This window comes from Scatophagus argus, chromosome 2, assembly GCF_020382885.2.
Source record: "Scatophagus argus isolate fScaArg1 chromosome 2, fScaArg1.pri, whole genome shotgun sequence".
Lineage (NCBI taxonomy): Eukaryota > Metazoa > Chordata > Actinopteri > Scatophagidae > Scatophagus > Scatophagus argus.
Window position 1 is genome coordinate 26,528,171 of NC_058494.1, and position 24,598 is coordinate 26,552,768.

At 48.0% G+C, this 24,598-nt stretch overlaps 1 protein-coding gene across 1 annotated transcript; it reads left to right on the forward strand.

Annotated features, from left to right (window-relative positions):
• The first annotated feature begins 21,469 nt into the window (after positions 1 to 21,469).
• Positions 21,470 to 24,386, forward strand: LOC124051324 (homeobox protein Nkx-2.3-like). Its single transcript, XM_046374588.1, has 2 exons — positions 21,470 to 22,216; positions 23,264 to 24,386. Exons 1-2 carry the CDS (start codon positions 21,781 to 21,783, stop codon positions 23,908 to 23,910), a joined length of 1,083 nt encoding a protein of 360 aa, XP_046230544.1. The 5' UTR covers positions 21,470 to 21,780; the 3' UTR covers positions 23,911 to 24,386.
• The last annotated feature ends 212 nt before the right edge of the window (positions 24,387 to 24,598 follow it).

The window sequence follows — 24,598 nt, forward strand, 5'->3', positions numbered from 1 at the left end:
GTGTGTGTGTGTGTGTGTGTGTGTGTAGAAGTTAAGGAGGGATCCAGTGTGTCCTTTCATGTGCAGCCTGTGGAGACCACTCAGTGCCTATGGGGGGTTCATGGGGAGGGGGTGAGGATTCATTGTCACGTCAGTAATTATCAGATTTGCCGAGGCCCCAGCAGCAGCAGCAATAGGACACACACACACACACACACACACACACACACACACACACACACACACACGCACACACACCCTGACAAGCCTCGGGCCGGCCGAGACGAGGCTGAGAGAGAAGAGCCGTCAGTGGGACGAGCTGACAGGCCGACCCCCGGGGGGGAGACGATAGCCAGCGCTGCTCTGACAGCTGCTTAGTGGGAGATTCTGTCTGCTCATGCTCAGAAACACACACCCTGACAAGCTGCGACACACACACACACACACACACACACACACACACACACACACACACACACACACACACACAGGCATTTACGCGGATGGATATAAACATCAGCATATGTACTCGGCAGCAGGAATCGAGTATAAACACTTGAATCTGCACTTTTATTTCTGCAGCGTGCGCACGACTGACAGCCTCACTCAGCTGGTACCGCCTGTCCTACCTGAGCGCAGCTGTCCTACCTGAGCGCAGCTGGTACCGCCTGTCCTACCTGAGCGCAGCTGGTACCACCTGTCCTACCTGAGCGCAGCTGTCCTACCTGAGCGCAGCTGTACTACCTGAGCGCAGCTGGTACAATCCGGCTGAAACACGGCGTGTCTGAAGGAGATGGCAGCTGAGTGGTGGCTTCCTTTCACATGATGGGTGTCAGTATTGCTTTGAAGATACTAATACTAATTTGTTTAAAGATGGCGCCACGTCCTGTCCAGTGAAACCGACCGCGGCTCACGTGCAGTCGCTGCCTGATCGTGTTCAAAGACAACCTCTCAGGATGAAACGACACCTTGACGTGTCACAGTGGAGCCGCCAGGAGGCTTTTCTTCTCTGTCCAGGTGAAAGTCACGTAAAGCACACGAAACGTGTACTGAAAGTGAAACTTCTGCATCAACAGTTTGCCACGTGCGTTAACGGACGGCACTCGTCACGCCCAAACTCGACTTGTATCAACCGACGTTTCTGTCTGTCAACACGGTGAGCACGAGTCAAGGTCGTTCATCCAAAATATATCCACGAGGCAAGACAACAGTCCCTGATTTTATATTGGTTTTTTTTTTTAGGAAACCGACTTCATTGCGTGTACAACATCCGTTTTCTCTTCGGCTGTTTACGTGGTATCCACGGCAACATCATAGCCATTCTGTCTGGCACATCAAAGCACATTCTCTTTGATGACGTCACGAGTGGCTTTGACCGCCTGAGAATCCAATAGAATAGCCTCTTCAGTCAGGACTCAGCGCTTCAGCCCTGCACGGCACACCAAGTTGACACTGTTCACTGAAGTGACACACGTGAAACACAACAAAGTGAGGAAAAGGAAAGACAGAAGAATCCTCTGCTGAGAAGAAAGATGGCACAAGCAAACACGACAGACCTGCACTCCCGCGTCAAGGCCTATATTCACAACTGGGAGATGGATCTCTGTAGAAAGCTAAAATCGGCCAAGATGAGCCTCATGTGGTGCGTCCAGGGCGAAAGAGCTCACCTGAAAAGCAAAATTGAGACCCTGAATGCAGTCCTGGAACTGTTCCACGGTAAGCGCGAGATGGCCGCCTGCGATACACAGAACCTCTCGGATGAGCTCTTAACTTATAAGTTGAAGCTGACGGAGGCCAGAGTCCTGCTGAACGAGACAACCGTCAGACTCAAAGTCCAAGAAAGAATAAGTAGGGATCTGAAAACGCAACTTATGCGGCAGTCCGAGACTGTACGGAAAACAGAGAAGATGAACCGGGAGCTCTGTCATCAGATTAAGGAGGTTCGGGACGTCTTCCAGCTTTCCAGATTGAGTCTGGAATCTTGCAGCGGGAAACTCGGCTCCAAGCTGGACAGGAAGCTGCAGAGCCCAGCCAGCCTGAGGAGCACAGAGGTGCCTCCTGCCCGACCAAAGGATCTGCTGAAGCCGAAGAATTCGACAACCAGTAAGTCCACAGATACCTCTGACAAGATACAGGGGCCTGTGGTCAAAATGGAGGAGCTTAAACCAGACCTCCACCTGACGGACGTTGAGCCAGTCAAGGAGAACAATGAGACAAAGTCCTGCATCAAAAGCCAGCTGAAGAACATCAAGAGGAACTCAGTCGCTCCAGTCGAGGACGATGACAAGGCTGTGCTGGAGAACCACAAAATGGACATTCTCAAGGTTCGGCTCCCTTGGGAAAGGGCCAGGGACCAACTGGAGGTCCCACATCCAGAGGCCCTGCCCCAAGAGAGTACCGAGAGGTTTGAGGAGAAAGAGAGCCAGTTAAAAGAAGTGACAGTCAGGAAGCGCAAGAAAAGGAACTGGTTTGTCAGGATGTTCATGAAGAGTATTGGAAATACAGAAAAGTAGACGGACTGTGGTCCCTGGCCAACACTCAGTCGTCCATTGGGGGGGGCAGCACGGCGGCTCAGTGGTCAGCTTAAGTGGGTTTCCTCCGGGTGCTCCGGTTTACCCCACCAACGCAACACGAATGCAGTTCGAATTGTCCAAAGAAAAAATACCCCCCTCAGCGGCTCTTGTTTATAACAAAAAACAAATGAAATGCTGTCATTGAAATTTTCCTCAACATTTTTGAAACCTTCCACGTATGTTAACGTTTCCACACGATGCTAAAAGAAAAACAGGTCAGCATTATGTTTCCCTTATAAACATATTTTCTGTTGCAAAGGCAGAAGCTTTTGGCCTCAGTGGATGGAAACCAACCAGAAAGAGACGATTTATATCAGCTGTTCAAAATATTCTCCAGCTGACATCATAACCGAGTGACTGGGAAGCTCCAACACAGAAATCAGTGGAGCCTCAACCAAAGAACTTAACATGGAGTCTGAAAACATCTGCATATACCATGTTTACTGCATTATTTATATTATTAATGACATTATTACATAGGTATGGACTTATATTACTTATATTTTCCTTGCTTTGTCACACAGTTGCTTTTGGTTTTTGGTTACTCTGTGGGTGCCAAAAAGGTACGACGATGCAGAGCCACATAAAAGGCTGGGAGGCAGGAATCCGAAAAAGTATTCTATCAATATAAACAAAACAACACTCAAACCAGGCACACACTTACTGTGGCGAGGGATCAACAAAAACTGTGGCAAAAATCACGGCAAGAAGAAAGAAAGATAGATGACTTTACTCATCCCCAAGGGGAAATTAGGTTGTCATAGCAGTCCGGTATACTTCAATACAGTAAAAATACTGATTTTATACTCAAATACTATAAATAAGATAATCCTGGCGTGAAAACATGAAGACAGCAAAAAAACGATCCGACAAAGAGTGACGGGGAAGACGAGGATAAAAGACAACGAGACACCTCCCATTAGCCGGCTGATGTGCCCTTGAGCAAGGCACTTAACCCCCAACATGCTCCACAGGCTCCTGATGCAGCCCACTGCTCCTGTGTGTTTCACTGCATGTTGCATGTGTGTGTGTTTCAATCAGTGATGGGTTAAATGCAGAGAAGTAATTTCCCAGCTTGGGATTAATAAAGTAATTTTAAAAAAAACAAAAAACTAACAAATGAATTAACTAACTAACTAACTAATTAACTATTCTCCACAGCCTTCCAAATAAAAGCATAAAACACCCACAAAAATGTATTTAAACAACGACAAAAGCCACCACTGATATGACCTGACATGTCAGTGAAAAAGAAAAGGTTTTTGAAGGCCTTCACAAGGCCTGGAAGCCTCCTGGGAAGCGTCTGTGGTTTGCCACTGACAGCTAATGGGGTGTGGCTTGTCAGTGAGCTATGGGTCCCATTTCCTCCTCTGTCAAACGAGGGCGCACAACAACTTGTCAACGCCGTAATTTACACTGTTGAGCTGGGATCAAGACCTAAAGGAAAGTGTAGGCTGTGGAGTGTGTGTGTGTGTGTGTGTGTGTGTGTGTGTGTGTGTGTGTGTGTGTGTGTGTGCACTGTATGTATACATGCACACACACACACCCACAGCACTCCCTCTCTGCCTTCTCGTCTGTGTTGAGTCTGGCTGATCTTTGACAGGAAGTGATCCGTGTCGCTGCGTACACATCAACAAAGAGGACTGTGAGGTCTGTGAGGAGGAGGAGGGAGTGGACGAGGTGGAGGAGGAGGAGGTGGTGGAGGAGGTGGAGGTGGTGGGCAGGGTCAGAGGTCAAAGTGGGAGGAGACTGTTGACTGACGGCCTTTAGCAGCAGCGTGTCTGCTGTTTGTTTGACCAAAGTCCTGTGCTGTCATCATGCCTCATCCCGACGGTGGAGAGGAGACAAGACGGGAGGAAGAGGAGCTCCTGAAGACAACACGGGGACGGGGGTGGGGGACATTTCAGGTAAAAGAGGTGATTATGGAAGGTTGCCAGTTTGAATCCCCTGACAGGCAACAGGGAAATGTAATGAGCTGAAGGTGTTTGCTGCACTGATTTCCTGCTGCTTCCTTGTTGCTGTCTGAGACACCTCTGCAGATGTCCATGAAAAGCCTGAATCCAAACAAAGAGAGGATTTTAAGTTCTGCAGAGGGGCCATCAAGATCCTGAACCATGCCAGGACTACAGTGCAGAGATCTGACACCTCAATTTAGCTTCTCTCAATGGTAGAAAGTAACTCAGAACAAACTCAAGTACTTTTTTTGGACGTTTTTTTACTTTACTCAAGTGTTTCCGTTTTGTTTCTTTACACCTCGTCCATGCAGGCTGGTCCCTGAACTGTCCAATGGACGGCGTCCGGTCTCGGCTGACTAATGGCCTCATTGTTGCCATGCCAGCCAACCGCTGTCAAGGTTAGTGAGCTGCAAGATGGGACGACTCAGGGAACAAGCAGCTCCTATTTTTGGGTCTTCAGGGCCGCTGTCTTAGGGGAACTTACAAGGCCTCGCCAGCAGCTGATGGGAACCGGATCGAGGGTGTGCTCTAAGCTTGGCATGCGGCTCCGAGACGCAGCAAAAGCACCAAACGTGTCCATCTCCTTCAGTGTCAGCAGGACCCTGCAGATTCTCTCCACTAGAGGGCATCTGCCTCTACAACACACAGCATCAGAACAGCAGGAAGAAGAAGAGAAGAAGAACACGAAGACCAAGAAGTGAAAACGTTTTAAACAGAGGAGGAAGATGGACAGGAAGACAAAGTGGAAGACCGAATCAGTGCAGGACAGCAACTTTCAGAGTTAATCCAGAGGAGCAGCAAATGTTATTTATTTTTATTTAGGAAAATATGTTAACTGTGTCAATTGAGTGCATTTTCTTCATGTGAACTTAAAATCAGTACAAAAACAATTTAGAAAAGACGGAAAAATCATCTGAACCTTAAATAATTTATCAAACAAACAATGTAAGCAAAATGTGAACAAAGAAACAATAAGACGAAATAAAAAATATAAAATGAAAAATAAAAAGTTGCGCGCCTGTCCTACAAACATCACCGGAAGAAAACAAAATTAAGATACTGAAAAAATGAAATACATTAAAATACAAAATTCATGAAACAACTGTGATAATAAGTGAAGTTTGCAATCCATTAAAGAAAAGAATAAAAGAAAACATGAATTATTTTAAATTTTAATGAAGAGCCCATATGGAGGAAAACAGGTTCAAGCACTTCATTAATTAATTTCATTAACAGTTAAAAAAATAGAAAATAATACAAATTTGTCTAAAATAGGTGGAAATAAATTTGTTTATAAATGCCTCTTTTTATTGTACAATTTGTAATTAATTGGTGACGCTTGCAGTCCTCCCAAAGTTTTAAGAGACACCAAACATGTCAGAGTGAATTTTGGAGGAATATTAATATAAAATAAGTTATATGAAAACTGGAACATTTCCATGAACTTTACTCTATTGACCCTGAGGGAGATTCAGGTGCAGCCATCAGAAACACGAAGTCTCTGGTGCTAAGCTAAGCTAAGTGCGCGCATCACGTCTGAAGCGGGAGCTCGAACACACGTGTTCATGTGCCTCCAGACCGACTGTTTGGCACATGAACGCACGTAAAAGCTTGTGCACAAACTTCAGACGGTGTGAGCGCTAACACGTTTAGCTTAGCGGCTACAGTGAAGATTCTGCCTGTAAGAACATGTCTTTTTAAATAAATGTGGGACCTACCAGGGACTTGAATGTCGAGCTGTGTGGAGCCGATTCGTTTGGATTTTGGTTGTTTTGAATGTTTTAAAACAAGTGCTCAGCCTCTTTGGTCGTTTGGCAGGATGCTGCGACGCCGCTTTGCTGCGAGGCTGCACACGTGTTTTGTGGACTAACAGACATCACCTGATAAACGTGGGGCGGGGTCTTCGTTTTTGGGTGAATTCTTAATGAGATCCGCAAACTGGGACCGGTTCCGCTGTGTGGAGAGCCATCGTGTCCCGCTGGTGTCAGTTTGCACCAGAGGAGTCGGAGTCGGAGGCGGTCCTGCGGTTTGCCTCGGAGACCTTGGAGCCTGCTGTGCTGCAGCTGCAAGTGTGTGTGTGTGTGTGTGTGTTTATTGAGACATGTTGGCCCCAGATTCCCCCCCATATATTTTTATGTGTAGTTTACTGTCCCAGAGCAGTTTGAGGGAAAATCACTTATTGTCGGAAAACCGCAGCGTCCAAGCCTGACGCCGGCCTCTGCAGCTCTTTATTTACAGCGCTGGCGTGTGATCGAGGAGCCACGCGGTCTCTCCCAATAACAGATTGTCATTTTGACGGCGACGCCACACGGGGAGAGAGCAGCAGCCTGAGTCCATCCCTCTGAAACACTGTTTACTCCCTGGAAGGTCACAAGGCCGCAATCAGAGCACAGGGACACACACACTCCCATGCACACACACACACACACGAAAAAACTTTATGTTTTCCATACACACATTTTGAGCTGAAGGCCGTCTTTCCCGTTAAATACCAACGATTGAGAGCTTCGTTTGAATCAATCAAGTAAAGTAGCCTAAAAAAAGGAAGTAAAAGCGCTCAATCATCGCTCGCCGCCTCAGCTCGTTATTCCGTGTACTTCACAGTGAGGATGCATTTTAAAGTGCCCCACAATCCATCAGAAACATGCGGTCTATAGATAGATTCCTCTAGAGTCATTAGACCATGCAGATACACACACATATACACAACAAGACAACTTCCTCTCACATGAGTTATGGCCACTCCACAATAGCTCCAATAATAGTTTCCCATCCCTGCTGTGGTGACAGCGGCGACCCCTCCCTGACCTTCCGGTTCTGGTCGTGGGGGCGCTCGGCCTCGCCTCTGGTTTCATTCATACCAACAAGGCAGTAAACAGACGGAGCACTAAGGAGGTTTAGAACTGGACCGGACAGTGTTTGTCCTGTGGGACGCCACCTGTTTGGACATGCAAAGAAGAAAGAGTGAGGGATGTGAGGGATTATCAGGCGTAAATAACGCAGAGAGATCAGAAAGATGTTGGTGCGGCGCACTGCAGCTACGACACGGCCGCGTTTAAGTACCACGCCAACAACGGAGGACGGGTAGACGTCCATCTTAAAGGTGCTGTGACGTTCAGGAGCGCCTAGCGATTGCAAAAACAAGTCGATGATATCGAAAACAGCCGGTCGTTTGTTAATGAAAACAGACATGTTTAACGTCACACACACGCGCAGCAAATTAAGCACACTGACGAGAAGAAGATCTGATTTAAACTGGAGGTCGACCCGACCGCCAAAACAAACGACAGAGGAGCTCAGATTACAGCCCGCACGCAGGAAGTGACATCATCCTCTGCTCAGGACGCCGCCACTCCACCATGCGTGTTTGCTGCCGTGCTAATGCTAACGTAAAATCTCATAAAGCACCTTTAAAAGAGGAGTCCACTGACACAACATGTTAGTCTAACATCGTCGGACAGGTTTGCTTTGTTTTTTAATCATTCGTTTTCATCCATGTGCTTTGTGGCTGCTGTCTTCACAGGTGCTGGAGGTGGGCGGAGTCAGACCGAGTGGAACACCTGGGCTCTGCGTGATATACTGTAAATGTTAAAAAATGTTGACTAAAAATTTGTTTAATGTCCCTTTAAACTGCTGAGCTGTCACATTCATAGGCCAGTTTGCTGCGTCCGTATTCACTCACATGGGACCTTGTGATACGACATTAAACATCAAGCTTACAGTTTGATGTGTTGTACCGACGTTAGCTCAAAGCTAACGGTGAAATAAAATTTAAAAAATCTCCACAAATAACCTCCTCATTCAGTGCCAGAAGTTTGGAGACAGAGTCACTACTTCTAATTTATCACCTTGATCGAATGATATTTAGAATAAAACTAATAAAAACAAAACAAACCAAATCTTCTTCCGCCACGTTTCGACACCAAAGTCGTGTGAATTTTCCCAACCGTGAGCTAATTTTTCCAATTCCTTCGACTGAACTTATTTTTCAGAAGATACAGATGTTCCAGCTGCTTCCCAGCTTACGACACAGTCAGCGATTTGTGAAGTGATGAAAGTCTGGAGCTTAATCCACTGCACACACACTTTCCATTAAAATCCCGGTTGACAGAAAAGATGAATCAGGAATTAACGTTTAAACTCATAAACTCATCTCATCTCATCTCATCTGAGCTCATCCACAGGCTGCAGGCTCACAGCCAAACGTTTTGCTGCAGGCACTTTTTCAAGGTGTTGGTGTCACAGCTGCTGTGATAAACAAGACGAATCGTAATGACGATGAAAACTGCATTTCCAGATTTGCTGCGTGGTCAGATGTCTTTACGTTTCTTTTCTTGTCAAAATTAAACAAGAAAATACTGCCAAAGTACAGATTTATTCAAAGCAAACTCAATTCGCACAGGACTCAAAAGAAAAGAGTGACAACTGACACACGGCTTGTGATGAGCTAATGAGAGGAAAATTAATCACTGATCTCATCTCCAAAGAAATCTGCTGATTCCAGTTTCTCAGTGTGAGTCTACGCTGATTTTGTGAATTTGCTGCTATTTTCTGACATTTGATCAGCTTAAAGGTTTCATGATTAACATAAAGAAAATAACAGACGACGTGAACACGAGCGAGAGAACCGCAGCCTCTCGCCGTGTTTTCACCACGAGTCGCCGTGTGGCGGCCGACATGAGGTGAAAGTTCCCTGCTTGATGTGAAGGGCAGCAGCACAAACACTCTGCTACACACCTGCTGGCTCTGTGTGTGTGTGTGTGTTGGCGTGTGCGTGTGTGGCAGATCCTGATCCTGAGGGAGTCCTGCGGTTTCCCACATCCTGCGACAGCTGAGCTCCCAGGTGCTGCTGCTCGAGCTCCGTCCAGGACAGCAGGAAGCGGCGGGACATTTTTCTCCCCCCGATGGGGAAATGAACCACTGAGGAGAAGGAAGAGCTGAGACAGAGACAGACAGACAGACAGACAGGCTGGGCGTTACTGAGGAGCTCCCCGATGGAGGGAGGTGCGTTCCAGGTGGAGGTCAGAGGTCAAAGTCGCCTGGACGGGAGGGGTTTGGCTCAGGTTGGTGTTCGTCACCAGACGCTGATTACAAATCACTTTGGTATTTTCTCCCAGCTGGACCTCAGCCTTGGCGTCCCTCCACAGTGTGGACTCTGCACTGCTGCGTCCCGATGAACCGAGTCCAGCGAGGAGACGAGGGACTTTTCAGTCCATCAGCCCCTCTGAAGATGAAAAGACGGGCTTAAACTCGTTAAACTCGTCCTGGACTTGTCCTCGAAGTCTTGGGCGGCTGCTGGAAGACTTTGGGCTGAAAATGGAGGCTTGGTTTCAACAGGGCAGCTGGAGCAACGCTGTGCTTCAGGTCTGCTTGGGTTCAGGATCTGAAAACACAAGACTGTCTTTTGCCTGATGGTTTTGTCTCCACACACACGGCTGGAAACCCAGCGTGTCCTTTAAAATATAATCCTGACCGCAGAAACTTTTCCTGCATTCTGGTGAGTTTCATGTGACAAATTGCACCTTTTCTGTTTCGGTTTTTAAGAATTAAGAAGAATTAAGAATCAGCTTTATTGGCAGCATATATGTTTTTACATACACACACTGAATTTGTCTTCTGCATTTGACCCATCCTTAGTTGAACACACACAGGAGCAGTGGGCAGCATCAAGCGCCCGGGGAGCACATTGGGGGACATGCTGCTCATGTCTTCATTTATGTCAAGGAAAACGGACAAACAGCCCTTCTAAAAGGAAACTCGGTAAACATGACGCAGTGGCCAACGCGAGGATGAAAATGTCTCTGGGGTCTGCAGGTAGCTCATCGTGATGAAACCCCCACAGCACGTGAGCCTGACGAGGACCTCGGCATCGTGGACTTTTGGCTGCCATCTTTGCTGCGGGCTGACGAGTGGCGAACTGCGCCAGCAGCTCCGCAGCACCGTGTGATGGAGGAACGAAATGTGACCCCAGGCGCCACATACCGTCACATCAGAGCGCCAGGACACTTCCTCACATTCCTGTCGCCGCTCACACGCATCGAGGCCAGCACACACACACACACACACACACAGAGCGGCGGGCAGGCCTGTACATGACCTGAGCACTATACTGCATTGCTGAGGTGTGTGTTTGTGTGTTTGATTCTTTCTCTGTTAGGTCAGGGTGTGGAGAAAGAGTGAGAGGTGTGTGTGTGTGTGTGTGTGTGCGCGCGCGCATGTGTGTGTGTGTGTGTGTGCATTAAGCCCTGCCCCCTGCACACTGACAAACATGTCAATCAAACCATCAGCACTACTGGCTCCTGTCAAGGCTTCAGACTACACAGCACATGTGTGTGTGTGAGTGTGTGTGTGAGTGCAGCAGCAGACACCTCTGCTACAATTAGACCTGCATAATCATTCCTCAGATATATTAGCTACGTAATCCAGCACAGGCAGACGAGGTCACACACACACAACACTGAGTGTGAGATACACTATATAGACAAAAGTATCCAGACACACCTCTTCATGGGTCTGTTTCTCAGGGTTTGGGCTCAGCCCCTGACTTCCAGTGAAGGGAAATCTTAATGCTTCAGCACACCAAGACATTTTGGACAATGCTATGCTTCCAACTTTGTGGCAACAGTTTGTTGAAGGCCCTTTTCTATTCCAGCATGACTGTGCCCCAGTGCACAAAGCAAAGCTCCATAAAGACATGGTTGGATGAGTTTGGTGTGGAAGAACTTGACTGGCCCACACAGAGTCCTGACCTCAACCCCATCCAACACCTTTGGGATGAACTGGAACGGAGATTGTGAGCCAGGCCTTTTGCTCCAACATCAGTGTGTGACCTCACAAATGCTCTACTGCATGAATGGGCACAAATTCCCACAGAAACACTCCAACATGTTGTGGAAAGCCTTCACAGAAGAGTGGAAGCTGTTAGAGCTGCAAAGCTGTGTGTTTAGAATGAGACGTCATTAAAGTCCCTGTTGGTGTCCCAATACTTGTGTCCATATAGTGTACATGCACCTGTATGACACACAACATAGTGAGCCTGACTGACTCACAGTAAGGATGCACTCGACACGTAAGGCACATATTTATCACATTAAAATCACTTCTCACACACGTTCACGTGATGGGATTCTCAAACCAAACAACATGTTCCACATGGAGAACCAACACATGAATTCCTATTGTTTCACATGAGGAAGCTCACCTTCCTCAGCCCTGATGGAAGATGATGATGATGATGATGAGCAGGCACAGAGTCAGTGTGAAAGCTCTCTTAAGGGGCCAACAAAACTCGGTGCAAACTGCATTCATCGACTTTGATTTTGAAAATATAGAAACAAAACACAGGATGGACAGAAAAGTTCCTGTCCTGTTTGTCCGTCTCAGAATGGACCTGACACACACACACACACACACACACACACTAATGAGGTGTCAGGTGGAGGACTGCCAGCCTCATTACACGAGCGTCTCTCAGGCTAATTACTCGTCCAACAGGATCATAAGCTGATTCACTGGACTGAGTTACAGCATCAAGTTCAGCTCAGGAGAAACTCGACCCCACGGCGCACACACACACACACACACACGTGTTCACATGTACCGTACACCCGTGTACAAATACACACGTCTCACACAGCCTCAGGATGTGGTGTTCAGGTGAACCTGCTGTCACCACAGAACGTTTCCCTCGTGGACACGAACCCGTCGGCTCGGCTCTCACGTTGTTCACTTCGCCGTTTCTCTTCTGTTTTGTCGTTTCGCTTTACTCTCTTCTTTCTTTATCGCATTCATGTCTAAAACTTTGCTGTGGAAGCGAGAAAGTCAGTTTAAAAGAAAACAAGACAGAAGCGTCAGCCTGCTCACAGAGAAACATGATTAAAGTAATCCGGTCTGATCCACGTCTGTCCCGTCTGACTAACGTGAACACATGTTGAAGTTGTCTCTGAGTGGACTAAAGGTGACCCAGTCCACTGATGGCTGCCTTACATGTCAGAGAATTAGCTTTTTAAACAGTTCGGTTTGTTTTTATGACTCGGGTGCAGCAGCCCCAACATCCCGTAATAAAACAACTTTAACCTGAAGCAGTTTGCACCTGTTTCCCCGTGAGGGCAGCAGGACTCCGTGCGGGGCCCCGGCCCCTCTGAGTCCGCCTCTGGCTGCTGCTACGTTACAGTCTGTCGGTGCCGTCGGTGAGCTGGACTCCTCCTGTTCAATGAACTGAAAACTGAAGCATCAAATGAAACTGTTCTGCTCAGATGTCATGAAGGCCTCGTAAATGTCTTCGCTCTGGAAGTGAAAGTGAAAGTTAATGGCAGGAAGCTTCCCTGAGAAGCAGCAATAAACATCCTCCAGCCCTCCGCCCTGCTGTCATCCCGGGGGGGGGCGTAAGGATGACAAACTCCCGAGCAGCGGCGGTGCAGGGGGCCCTTGACCCCCCCAGTTCCGGAGCCTTCCCAGCTGTGTGCCTCTGCCCGCCTGGGCCCCGTGGGCTCCGGTGGTCGGAGTGATCTATTGCCGGTGTCCGTCCGGCCAGAAGCGGGCCAGTCCCGCCCGAGCGCGGCGCTCCGGAGGCCCGTGTTTAGCCTGATCCAGGAAACAGGCCCTTCCTCCGCCTAAACACGCAAAGCCGGCTCGGGGGGACCCGCAGCGGCCCGCAGCGGCCGGGGGCGGGGTTACCCGCAGGTCAGCGATGCGACGTGTGCGCGCATCGGTCGACACGTGGGATTCCAAGCCAAAGGTGTGCGTAAAGGCCCTCCTGTTCAGGATTAGCAGACATTAGTTGTGTCGGATGCTGATATGATAAAATTCAGACTTTTAACCTCAGACACGTTCTCATTTCACGCCAACTTTTGGAGGGAAAAAACGAATTAGCTGACAGATTTTTGCGCAGGGAAACTTTTCTGCCTTCACTCGGAGTTAATTCATCAGGGCTGACAGAGGTCGTGTGAGTGGGAACTTTCTCTGCGTTTTCTGAACAAGTGAGTTCCTGTAGGACAGCAGGGTGAAGGGTGGAGGAGGGGGGTGAAAACATCCTCCTCCTCCTCCTCCTCCTGATTCTGCTTCTTCTGGGTTCTTTGGATGGCAAATCAAAATATGAAACCCAAAAGTAAAAGCAAATTCCGTGCAGGAAGGAGGATTTCTCGTCTAGCAGCTGTTAGCTCAGCTCACTCTTTGAAGGCTGAATATTAGAGAACGAAGAAGAAAACCTTTGAAGCCACTCAGGACAGTTTAAAAGCATTTGTTCCAATCAGATGCATCAGAGATAAAGAAAGCCGCCCGTGTTTAACTTTTAGGAGACTCGGAGAGACAAAAGTGGCTCTTAATGGCGTCTTCTTGTTTCCTTCTTTGGCCTCAAAGAAACGCAGTCTGTCTTCTCGGGATCAGCTCACGTTTCTTCTCTTTAATGATATCACATTGGAGGCGAAACGCGTCTGTATGTGAACACGTGAAAATGTTGACGGTGGAATTGATTTGCAGTCGACATTTTTGTGGATTAAAAGTCAGTTTGTGGAATCCACGGAGAAAGACACAAGAAGGGTGGAAATAAACTTTTTTGTTGAATTTATTGTCTATATTTGAGAAACGTGGTTGAAAGCTGAGAAAAGCCTGTCAAACGTCCCCTGAAGCCTCCGCTTCCTTCGTGGTTTTCGTGCATGTGCTGCTTCCATTTTAAACTGCAGCAGCACTTCGCCTCCTGGTGTGAGACGCTCCAGAGAAGCCGCCTGACACCCGGACTCAGAGCGAGCCAGAGACCCGGGCCGGGCCTGGCAGGGCTCAGGCCGCGGTGATTGATGGCTGAAACTCTCGGCAGGTTGTAAAGCAGCCAAGCTGGACGCTGTTTGGGAGATAGAGAGCTGATAAAGGAGAGAGAAAAGGGCGAATGGGGGCTCTAATGGTGCAGGAGGGGAATCCGGACTGTCTGCGCCGTGATGGAGTGGTCTGTCTCCACCCCGCAGGCACTAATGCCCCTCAGATTATACACAGACAGACAGACTTCATTCCCAAAGTGGACGGGAATCACATCATCACATGGCGCGAGTGTATGTGGGGAAATTATTCATCATAAAAATGCTCCACTCTGAGAAAATGAATCCCAGCGGCGCGATAAGACCAGAGAGCCTCACGAGCTCATCTATTCTTTCACTTGTGGAGACGAGCCTGCGCCTCTGCGTGGCTTTCTAATCAAATTAGACCAACAAGCCTCTCTGGAAATGTCTCCTTGAGAAAAGAAACAACACGGCCATAAATCAGAGCGCCGTGGCCGTAACGACTTGTTTCCTCTGCAGTAATAACAATGGAAGTGGAGGCTTTAGGAGTCGATATAGCTGGGCGGCGGGCCTCCCTCGCTGCGTCCAGCTCCAGTTTATTCCCCCTTCATCGCGCTACAATATGAGAAACAAAATAACAAAACACACATCCATCACCGCGCGAGACATCTCCTCTTGGCGCGTTTAAGCGCAAACCTCCCTGTCTTAATGGCTGGAGATCATTTACTTTATTTGCATGGTTAAGAAGGTGGAGGGCGGGAGGGAGGGGGACGTTTCTCTCTCGTTTCATTTCCCACATAAATCAGGAATTCCTCTGCCGGTAAAAGTCGGTCGTTTGTCAGCGGAGTCTGGCGTGCCGGGTGACAGAAAACGAGAAACAGAAGTCCCATTAGGTAAACCATTCAACGCCACAATTTATACAGCAGGCCGGGCGGCTTCATAAACACAGCGGGTTGCGTCATGCCGTGGATTTGGGCTTGTGTGTGTGTGTGTGTGTGTGTGTGTGTGTGTGTGGCGGCCTGTGCCGAACCTTTAACGACTCGCAGCTCCGAATGAGGGCCAACATGAGCAGGGAGGAGGCCTGGCATTTAAACTCAAAAATAGCCTTTTCTTGTGGTTTTTAACACGTGAATATTGGACCCAAAAAAATGTGAATTTCCTCATTGGTTTCCACGGGGGTTATTTTTGGAACCTGAACCGCGTGTTCTGGAGAGGCGTGAGGCCGCCGGGTCGCGTCCCGCAGGGCGGACGTTAAGCGTTACGGATCACCGAGACTGCGTCTTCCCACTCGGCCTAATGGAGCTGTTGCTGGCTGCAGGCCTCTGCTGTCTAAACACACACACGCGCGCTCGCGCGGTTGCACGCGTGCACGAGCAGACTTTAAGGCGCAGGCACCAGAAACGCGCCAACTTTTACGCACGGCTGTCGGACCGGAGAATCAGATGAACTCTGAGATTTACTCATTTTTCCCCCTCTCTGTTTACGTGCACGATGCTTGTGTACAAATTATTAATCAGTTTATTATTTTTGTAAACAGATAAAGAAGCTTTGACACCGTGTTTGGTTTTTCATCAGAGCTCTTCGTCACCCCGAAGCGCTCAGGCGAAGGTTGATGTCATAGTAACATTCAGATGTCAGCTGGATTTATGTGAAATACTGAAGATTATTCGTGTCAAAACACACAAAATAAACCGTTTGTGGAAAGAAAAATAATCACAACATTTAAAGAACAAAGCAGGCCGGGAAGAGCCGCGTGGTTTCTGTGGATATTTTGTTCTAAACTGATCAGAAAAACTAAAAAGTTTCAGAAATTATTTTATAAAAACCAAACTAAAAACTTAATGTTGTCGAAATTCTAATATTATAAGATGAAATTAAACTTTTCGTACATGCTGACAATTTTTAAAAAATGTGTTTGCAACATGAAAAACAATAAGTGAACAGATTTATCTTAAAGCATCTTAAACAGGACGTTTTAAACATCAGCACGAGAAAAGAAACAGAACAAAACCTGAATGTTTCATTTAAAATGTCGCGTTTTCCTTAACTTCTGTGCTTTCTCACATTTCCAAACGCTTTCACGCCACGTCACGCATCGTCCACATAATTCAGGTTTGGGTTTTTTTTTCTTTTACTTTGTTGGAGTTTTCTGATAATCATAATAATAACAGTTTCTTATCTTTACATTTTTAAATGTTTTAAAGAAGCGCAGCCTGAGCAGCTTGTTCACGATGAACTGTGTTGTTTGTCTAATTACACGGAGACAAAACAGCAGCAGCACGCACACACACACAAACACACAAACACATACACACACACACACACACACACACACACAGATTATCTCTCCTCTCTCCATCCAACCATCCAGAGCCGCCTGGCGCCTCCGCTGGGCCGCAAATGACAGCAGACAAGAGGTGTAGCATTTCCTATTGTTACCTCCGTCCACAACACACACACACACACACACACACACACACACACACACACACACACACACACACACACACACACACACAAAGAGAGAAAGGAAGAAACAAACACTATCAGCTCATTCTCATTAACCAGGACCGTGATCTCTAAAATCCAATAATAACTGAAACTGAAAATAACTGAAATAACAGGAAAAGTTAGCCTCCATAACACACACACACACACACACACACACACACACACACACACACACACACACACGTATATAAATTATGTTATTAAAACGAACTGGCATCGTGATCAGTTTTGCACTCATGCAGGATACTCTGCTCGTCACACTCGTCCTCACATAAATGAATCCACAGCGGGACTCTGAAGCCCATCGCGCGCCGTACGGATCCCCTGAAGGGTCCAAAGCCAAAAGGCACAGAGAACATTTAAACATGTTCAAAGTCTCATCTTTGCGGCCGAGCTGCGTCTTCTCTCCGGGCCACTCGTGTCCAGCCGTCACTGGGTGACTTATCTCAGTTTGTGTGAAAGATAAAGACCCAAACAGAAGCCACACAGAGGTCACAGTCTTGCTTCCAGCTCTGTCAGCACCAGTCAGGTTGTACAAGCTGAAAAACGTCCCCCCTCCTCCCCCCGAAGCGTCGGAGGTCCCAGACGTCAGCCCTGAGGTCCACACCACCTCACATTCACTCTGCTCAACGTCTTCTGCTGTTTTAAACACTTCAACCAAAACCAAAGAGAGAAAATTCATGTGCTCACCCACACGCTGATGCAAAGCCTGAGGAGGTTCCTGAACATCTCTGGAGATTCACACTAAAGCCACAGCACGTGAGCTTGTTTTAAAATGTTAAAACAACAACAACAACAACAACAACGTTGATGAGATCGATGAGATTTTATCAGATATGTTGTCAAGCCAAAACAATGAGCTGAAAGAGGCTAAAAGCTTCCATAAAGCTTCACAGTCTGCTGAAACAAAACCACTGAGTTTATCTATCAATCACACAATCAATCAAAATCTCAAAACCTTCACTCAGTCTTTCTTTGCGCCTAAAGCGAATTAAACCAAACAGCACAGTCGCACCACAAAACAAATTTATTTTTCCCACACTGACTTGTGACATTTTTTAGAAGGTGATGCAGTTTTAAAGCGCAGGTACAAATGTTATTTTATTTTGTTATAAAATTCAGAGGATTTGATTTTGGTGTTTCAGCTTTTTGGGGCGGATTTCTTAAAAGTTTTCAGATCAAAATGAAATAAAATCAAATCAAATCAACGGAGTTCATTTGAATTAGACCCTCCAGAACTCCCATACATGAACTGCTGTGCAGCTGAAAGGGTTAATCGATTAGCTGTCAACTATCACAGCCATCTATTTTGAGATAAAACTATTCTGATAACCAATTTAACATTTTGAGTTATTTTTTACATAAATCATCCGAATGCAGTTTCCAGGTTCTAAAGTGGAATATTATTTGATTTCTTTACTCATCAGAACAAAACGTCTCGGGCAACATTTTTAACCATTTCTAACGTTTTATAGACCAAACACCTAACTGATTAATCGAGAAAATAATTAACTGACAGGGAAAACAGTTGTTAACCGCAGTCCTAGTGACGAGTTACGTTAACACAAAAGTGCATTTTTAATACTTAAAAGGAAATTGCAGCCAGTTTGGTTTTATTTTAGGGTTTCGCAGTTTTGTTTTTATTTGTTGGTTGAGTCTGAACTGAGTTTTGAATTTCAGCTGAAACCAGACTAAACACGGTCTGGAAAAGTTTGGAAAATCCACCCTGGAAACCCTTTATGGAGTCCTGGAAGATCCCTCGACCCCAGTTTGGAAACCTTGTCCGAGAACACCCATCCAACCAGACCCAAACGTCTCGCCACTGAACTTAAACTCTTAAACAGTTTGAATTTCTTTCCGATAGCAGCTTCAGAGCGTCGGCCCGTCCGACACGCGGCGCTCGGCCTGGCGTCGTTGGATTTAATGCTTATTTAAAGTAAATGGAGGCGGCCGAGTGCCAGTCTAAACACGACGTGGGCTTGTTTGGTCCTCTTTTACGAGGACGCGCTGATGATGATGAAGCGTGAAGCTGAGAGAGTCGCCGGGGAGTCTGCAGAGGCAGCCGCACACGTACCCGTCCGCTTCCAGCCTCCACAGCCTGAGCTGCTCATCGGGATATTTACTACCTGCTGCACAGCGCGGGGGAGTCCCGGCGCAGGGTCCGGGTCTACAGCAGGAAGCCTCGAGACCGCACGAAATGCTGACACACACAGAAACCCCCGCGGAGGGTCTGTCCTGCACACCGACACGCGGATGTAAACACGTTTGGTCACTTCTTTTGTGATCTTCTCATAAATTCAAATTGCATTAAAATGTCACCAGATCCTCAGTCTGTTATTTCTTCAAACATGTTTGGACAGTAAAATCCACAGTAGATTTACTTTGAAAATGTAACAAAATTATGCCCTAAAATTCCCCCTCAAATCACAGCTGGAGGATTTGGGATTTAGACTGAACGCTGTTCAATACCATCAAGACAGATCAGGAAAACAGACGGACAGGGAGACTCGAATCGGGTCCACGTTGTCATGTTATCTTGGTTTAGGGCCCAGAAGTGTTTTGATGCTCTTTAAAAAGCCTGACCCGAAGCTTGAAAACAGGAAGCTCTCTTGTATCTACAGCCGCAAACAGCACGAAAGAGCAACAAACTCAGGCTGCGTTAAACGATGCGGGATCAGGACGAGTCCTCGTGTGGTTCAGGCTCGCGGTGGAGGCTGTTGGAGGCTTTCACACAAAAAGTGTCAAATAAAGCAAGTTTTGGCCTAAATTCCTTCACGTAGCCGTCAGATACAGACTGCAGTTTTACTGTCTGCACTGAGCCTTAAACTCACCACACTTTCATGTGCTGCACATCCTCCTAAAGATGTTGGTAAACTCAGCTGGAGTTTGGGTTAACGTCCACATTACAGCAACAAACTGTTGATCTTCTGCTGTTCTGTCCTGTGAAGCTTCTCCTCAGTCAGGAAGGTCTCACTGCAGGCCCGGAATCTCCTTCATCAGTCCGAGAGAAGCTTTTCTGGTGAAGCTCTGCAGCTTTTTAAGTGGGATTAAGTGAAACGTTCAGGAATCAAATAAAAGAATCTGGACGTCGTGAAACCTGGTGAGAAAGCTGCCACTGAAGACACACCAACTTCAACTTTTCCTTTTGCAAAATGATGAATTGAAATAAAAGCGTTGCTGTCCACCAGAATTACTGTGAGGGGGCCTGTGATTAAGGCTCACACGTTACGTTTCAGTGAAAGCTGAGATGTAAGTGACATTTTATGATTTATAAAAAAATATGTTGAAAATTATATGGAGTTTGGCTGACTCCATTAATTCATGTTTCTCTGAAAATGTCTTAACAAGGTAATAATAAATGAAAGTGGCTCATTTTAGCCTGAAGCTTTTAACCCGGTTTGGCCTTTCAGCAGCAGGACATAAAATAAATTCAGGTGAAATTTAAATGACGTGTACTTAAACTTCTGATAAAACCACAGGCTGCTTGTCCTCAGAGGAGGCCGCAGGGGGAGCGCAGGCAGCGGGCTGACACAGGCGAGGGCTCCCGCAGGAAAACGGAAAGGGGAGCTGATAGGAGCCGATTAGGCCGGGCTAAAAACGTCACTTAGTTTTCCTACAGGAATCTTAATTGCCCCGGGGGGCCCCGCTTATCGGCCCAGGGCGGTTATTAATACAACAGCCGCGATAAAGAGGACGCACAGACACCGAGAGCAGCTGGCACAGCGCGGGAGGGCGAACGTGCTGCGCCGTCAGAGTTTTAATAAAGTTATTCCAAATCTGTTCCGTTCTTATTTGACTGTTTCCTGGTGCTTCGCGGGTGTCTGATCACACTGAGGGGGGGCTGAAACGCGTTTCAGTGGAGCTGTGGGGCTGTTCTGCGGTGTGTCACACTCGTTTGGAAAGTCTTTGACATCTCCTCTAAAACCTCCAACAAACCTGCAGCTTGGTGTTTCTAAGGAGACACTTGACGTGAGCGGCCTGCACACGAGTCAACCAAGCGACTCACGTGCTCGTGAAGTGGATGTTTTAGAGCTGGAGTTTGGTGATCCTCGCGGCCTGCACTTCAACTGAACCTGGTTGTTAAAAAATGCAACATTTTCGGTCTTTTTAATGAAATTCGTCCTCTTTAAAGTCCCAGCTGAAAGCGGAGTGAGCCCGGATTCACTGCAGGTTTTGGTGGCAAAACCCTCACCTCTTTGGCCAAAGCCAGATTTGTTTGGCCTACTGATGTTCAGCGTGAGGTGATGGAAAAGCTCACTTTTGGCAAACGGCTCCATCCTGACGCTTTAACGCCTTGACCTGACCGCTGACCTTGACGTGCCATCGCTCTTTTGGCCAGCACGATGCGCCTCTCCAAAGAGCGCGCAGCTTTACGCACGAACCGCACTGGGGTGACAGACTGTGGGATGATGACAACAGCAAATAACATGTTGACAAACACAACAAAACAAAATAAAGGAACAGGCCGCATACTTCCGGTCACAGAGCAGCGCTATCAACGGGGTTTCTTATTACAAGAAAAATGTGCGTAAAAAGGATTTTGGAGTGAATTTAGCGCGCACAGAAGGATGGAGGCGGTGGGCAGTGGAGCAGCAGGGTGTCAGTAAAAGTCTCTGTCCACCATATCCACACAAGTCCCACAATAAAACCCGTACGACCAGACGTACGTCACGTAGGGCCCACCTTCCCTCTCTCTTTCCCAAATGCTTCCCTTCCAGCCCACACGGACTTTCCATTTCACACAGCCCTCCCCCTGACATCACAGGAGGCAGAGGCGCACCCTCGCCCCGGTCCAAACTCCACTTACAAAGCCCGACATTATATCTGTCAGAGAGGAGACCTGCATGGACAAAACCGGCACAAATACTCATGTTTTCGTGCGATTTCCGGCGATGAGGGATTCCAGAGGCTTAGCGCACCTCCAATTACCAAAGAAGGGGCTATTAGGCTCAGTTATTTGTTAGAAAGGGAACGAATAAAGGAGAAGGGGTGTGCATGTTACTCGGCGGGCTTCATTTCCTCGGTGCTGCAGAGCAGGAGCTGGATGACATGATGCTGCAGAGCCCGCTCACCTCCACGCCGTTTTCTGTCAAGGATATCCTCAAGCTGGAGCAGCAGCAGCAGCAGCAGCAGCAGCAGTCCGGGTCCCTGGAGCTCCGGCACCGGCCCCACACTCAGCAGCAGCTCACCGGCTCTCCTCCCCAGCAGCAGCAGCAGCAGCAGCATTTCCAAACCCCGCCGTCCTGCATGCTGGCCGGGGCCCGGGACAGTCCTTCCTTCTCGGACGGGGAGGACAACCTGGCCTACTTGAGCGCGCTGGCGGTGCGGGAGGAGGAGCGCGGGGAGACCAGCCTGTCCCCGGACATGTACGTCCACCCCGGCCTGCAGGGAGCCAAGCTGGAAGCCGCCGAGCTGGACGAGCAGGAGAGCAGTGAGTTGAGGCGCAAAGCTGCTTGTGTGCAGGCCACACAAAAGGCAACAAAGGACACGAGCAGCGACAATTAACGCACTTAACACGAGCTGTAACGTTTTGCAGAAATTCTCAAAGTGCCGCGACACAAACTATAAACGTGGGAAGTTTTAAATGTTAAATCTCACATCTCAGGCGGCTGCAAAATAATTTGCATGTTTAGCCACAAAAACAACTTGACCTGTGAGGGCACAGCTGTCACGCACACGTCGTGAATTACTGCTGCGAATTAAAAACTAAAATCTAATCATTTTTAATCACTTAGCAGCTTTTATAAGCTCAAAAACCACGCGAGGCGCCCGGGGAAAGAAAATACGTTTCGTGTTACTTCCTAAACAATCCGGCAGCTCTTCTTGTGGATTCCTGCGTGTTTAATTATGATTTAATCAGCGGGGATGAAGCCTGCCTGTGGCTCAGAGGAGGGAAAACATCCCGTTTGTCAAAGTGAAAACGGAGAGCAGGACGCGTCCTCGGAGGCCTGCGCTCCGCTTCATTACGCGCAATGAGGAGCCATCGAATGGCGGTCTGAGACGAATCCTGTAAAGTCTGCAAATGTCAAACACTTTGTAGTGGTTCAGCTGCGCGCTGGCTCCGCCGGATCTGTTATGATGTGTGGACCATAAACCGACAATTAGTTTAAAGAGGCTTGTAAAAGAAATGACACGGCGAAGTAGCGCTGATAAACACTCACAGTCAGAGTCTCGGCTCGCTTCATTTTTCATCAGACACAAAGAGCTGCTGCGGGCCTTTCTAACTTCACAAAGTCGAGGCCGAGTTTTCCTCCTTTTTGCACGGCTAATTCTCTTAGCATTGATAGAGTTTATTGTGTGTTTTTTTCTGAGCTTCTTGTTGCGCTTTTGTGATTTACTTTCAAAACAAATGCGTCCTGTTTGAGTGTTCCTGAGCAGCTGACAGATTAACTGAGCTCCGGGGCTGCTGTGGTTGTTGTTCAGCATAATGTTCTCCTTTGCCACGCCCGGAGGTAACAGTTCTTTCCAACTTGCCCAGAGAGCTGCGGTTTGGTGTCCCGGGAGGAGGCGGCGGACGGCGGCCACGGGGACTCGGAGCGGCCGGCGCAGAAGCAGCGGAGCCGGCGGAGGCCCAGGGTGCTCTTCTCCCAGGCGCAGGTCTTCGAGCTGGAGCGGCGCTTCAAGCAGCAGCGCTACTTGTCCGCCCCTGAGCGGGAGCACCTGGCGACCACCCTCAAGCTCACGTCGAACCAGGTGAAGATCTGGTTCCAGAACCGCCGCTACAAGTGCAAACGGCAGCGGCAGGACAAGTCCCTGGAGGCGGCGGGGCAGCACCACCCTCCTCCGCCCCGGCGCGTCGCCGTGCCGGTGCTGGTCCGAGATGGGAAGCCGTGTTTGGGCGGCGCGCAGGGCTACGCCGCCGCCGCCGCCGCCCCGTACGGATCCAACCCGTACAGTTATAACGGATACCAGGCGTACACATACAACAGCCCCGCTTACAACAGCAACTACAGCTGCACGTACACCAGCATCCCCGCCCTGCCTCCGTCCAGCACCTCCAACGCCTTCGTGAACATGAACTTGGGAAACATGAGCGGCCTCGGCGGCTCCCCACAGGCCCAGACACACCAAGGGACAGCGGTCACGTCCTGCCAGGGCTCCCTGCAGGGGATCCGGGCCTGGTAGTCTCACAAGAACAAGAACTAATGCCCCCCACCTCCACCTCCACCTCCACCTTCACCCCCGTTTTTTAATGGAGCTCTTTCAGTTTGGTCAAGCCACAACCTTTTAGAAGAGTGAGTGTGTGTGCGTGTGTGTGTGTGTGTGTGTGTGTTAGGTTGGTCACAAACGCCCCAGACAAACAGTGTTGCTTATGTAATGGACGTGTGAATTCACCTGCCAGATGAGATGACATTTCACTCGTATTTCCGGGTCCTTCAGGTGTGCCACAGCCGAAATCAGCGCGCGTGAAGGCACCTGAGGAGTCACAGCTTGAGACTTCAGTCTGACATGCAGAAATCGTTGGTGCTCTGAGGGGGAAACTCGCGCAGAAAGAAAGACGATTTGGTTTTTTAATGTTTGTTTTTAACATGCTATACTCTAGACTGAATTGCTTTAAATTGTTTTCCTTTTTCGATCAACAGAGAATTGTTTTAGTTAATTCCACATCTATTCAAATAAATCAGAGAAAACAGAAAAGTTTGATTCAGAAAATATTTCATCCTTTTATTTTTTGGGGGGGTTAAACTTTCAACGTACAGCAAGAGAAAACACCTCAGCGTGACACACGTGAAACTCTGTGTCCCCATAATTAACCAAAAGAAAGATTAATGCTAATAATCAGCGCGGGGTCACTGTACTCAGAAATAAATCA

Bases quoted from the DNA above. Each gene is read 5' to 3' on its own strand.
- LOC124051324 (XM_046374588.1), top strand. From the start codon at position 21,781: ATGTTACTCGGCGGGCTTCATTTCCTCGGTGCTGCAGAGCAGGAGCTG. The intron at 22,217-23,263 runs GTGAGTTGAGGC...CAACTTGCCCAG, and splicing joins GCTGGACGAGCAGGAGAGCA to AGAGCTGCGGTTTGGTGTCC.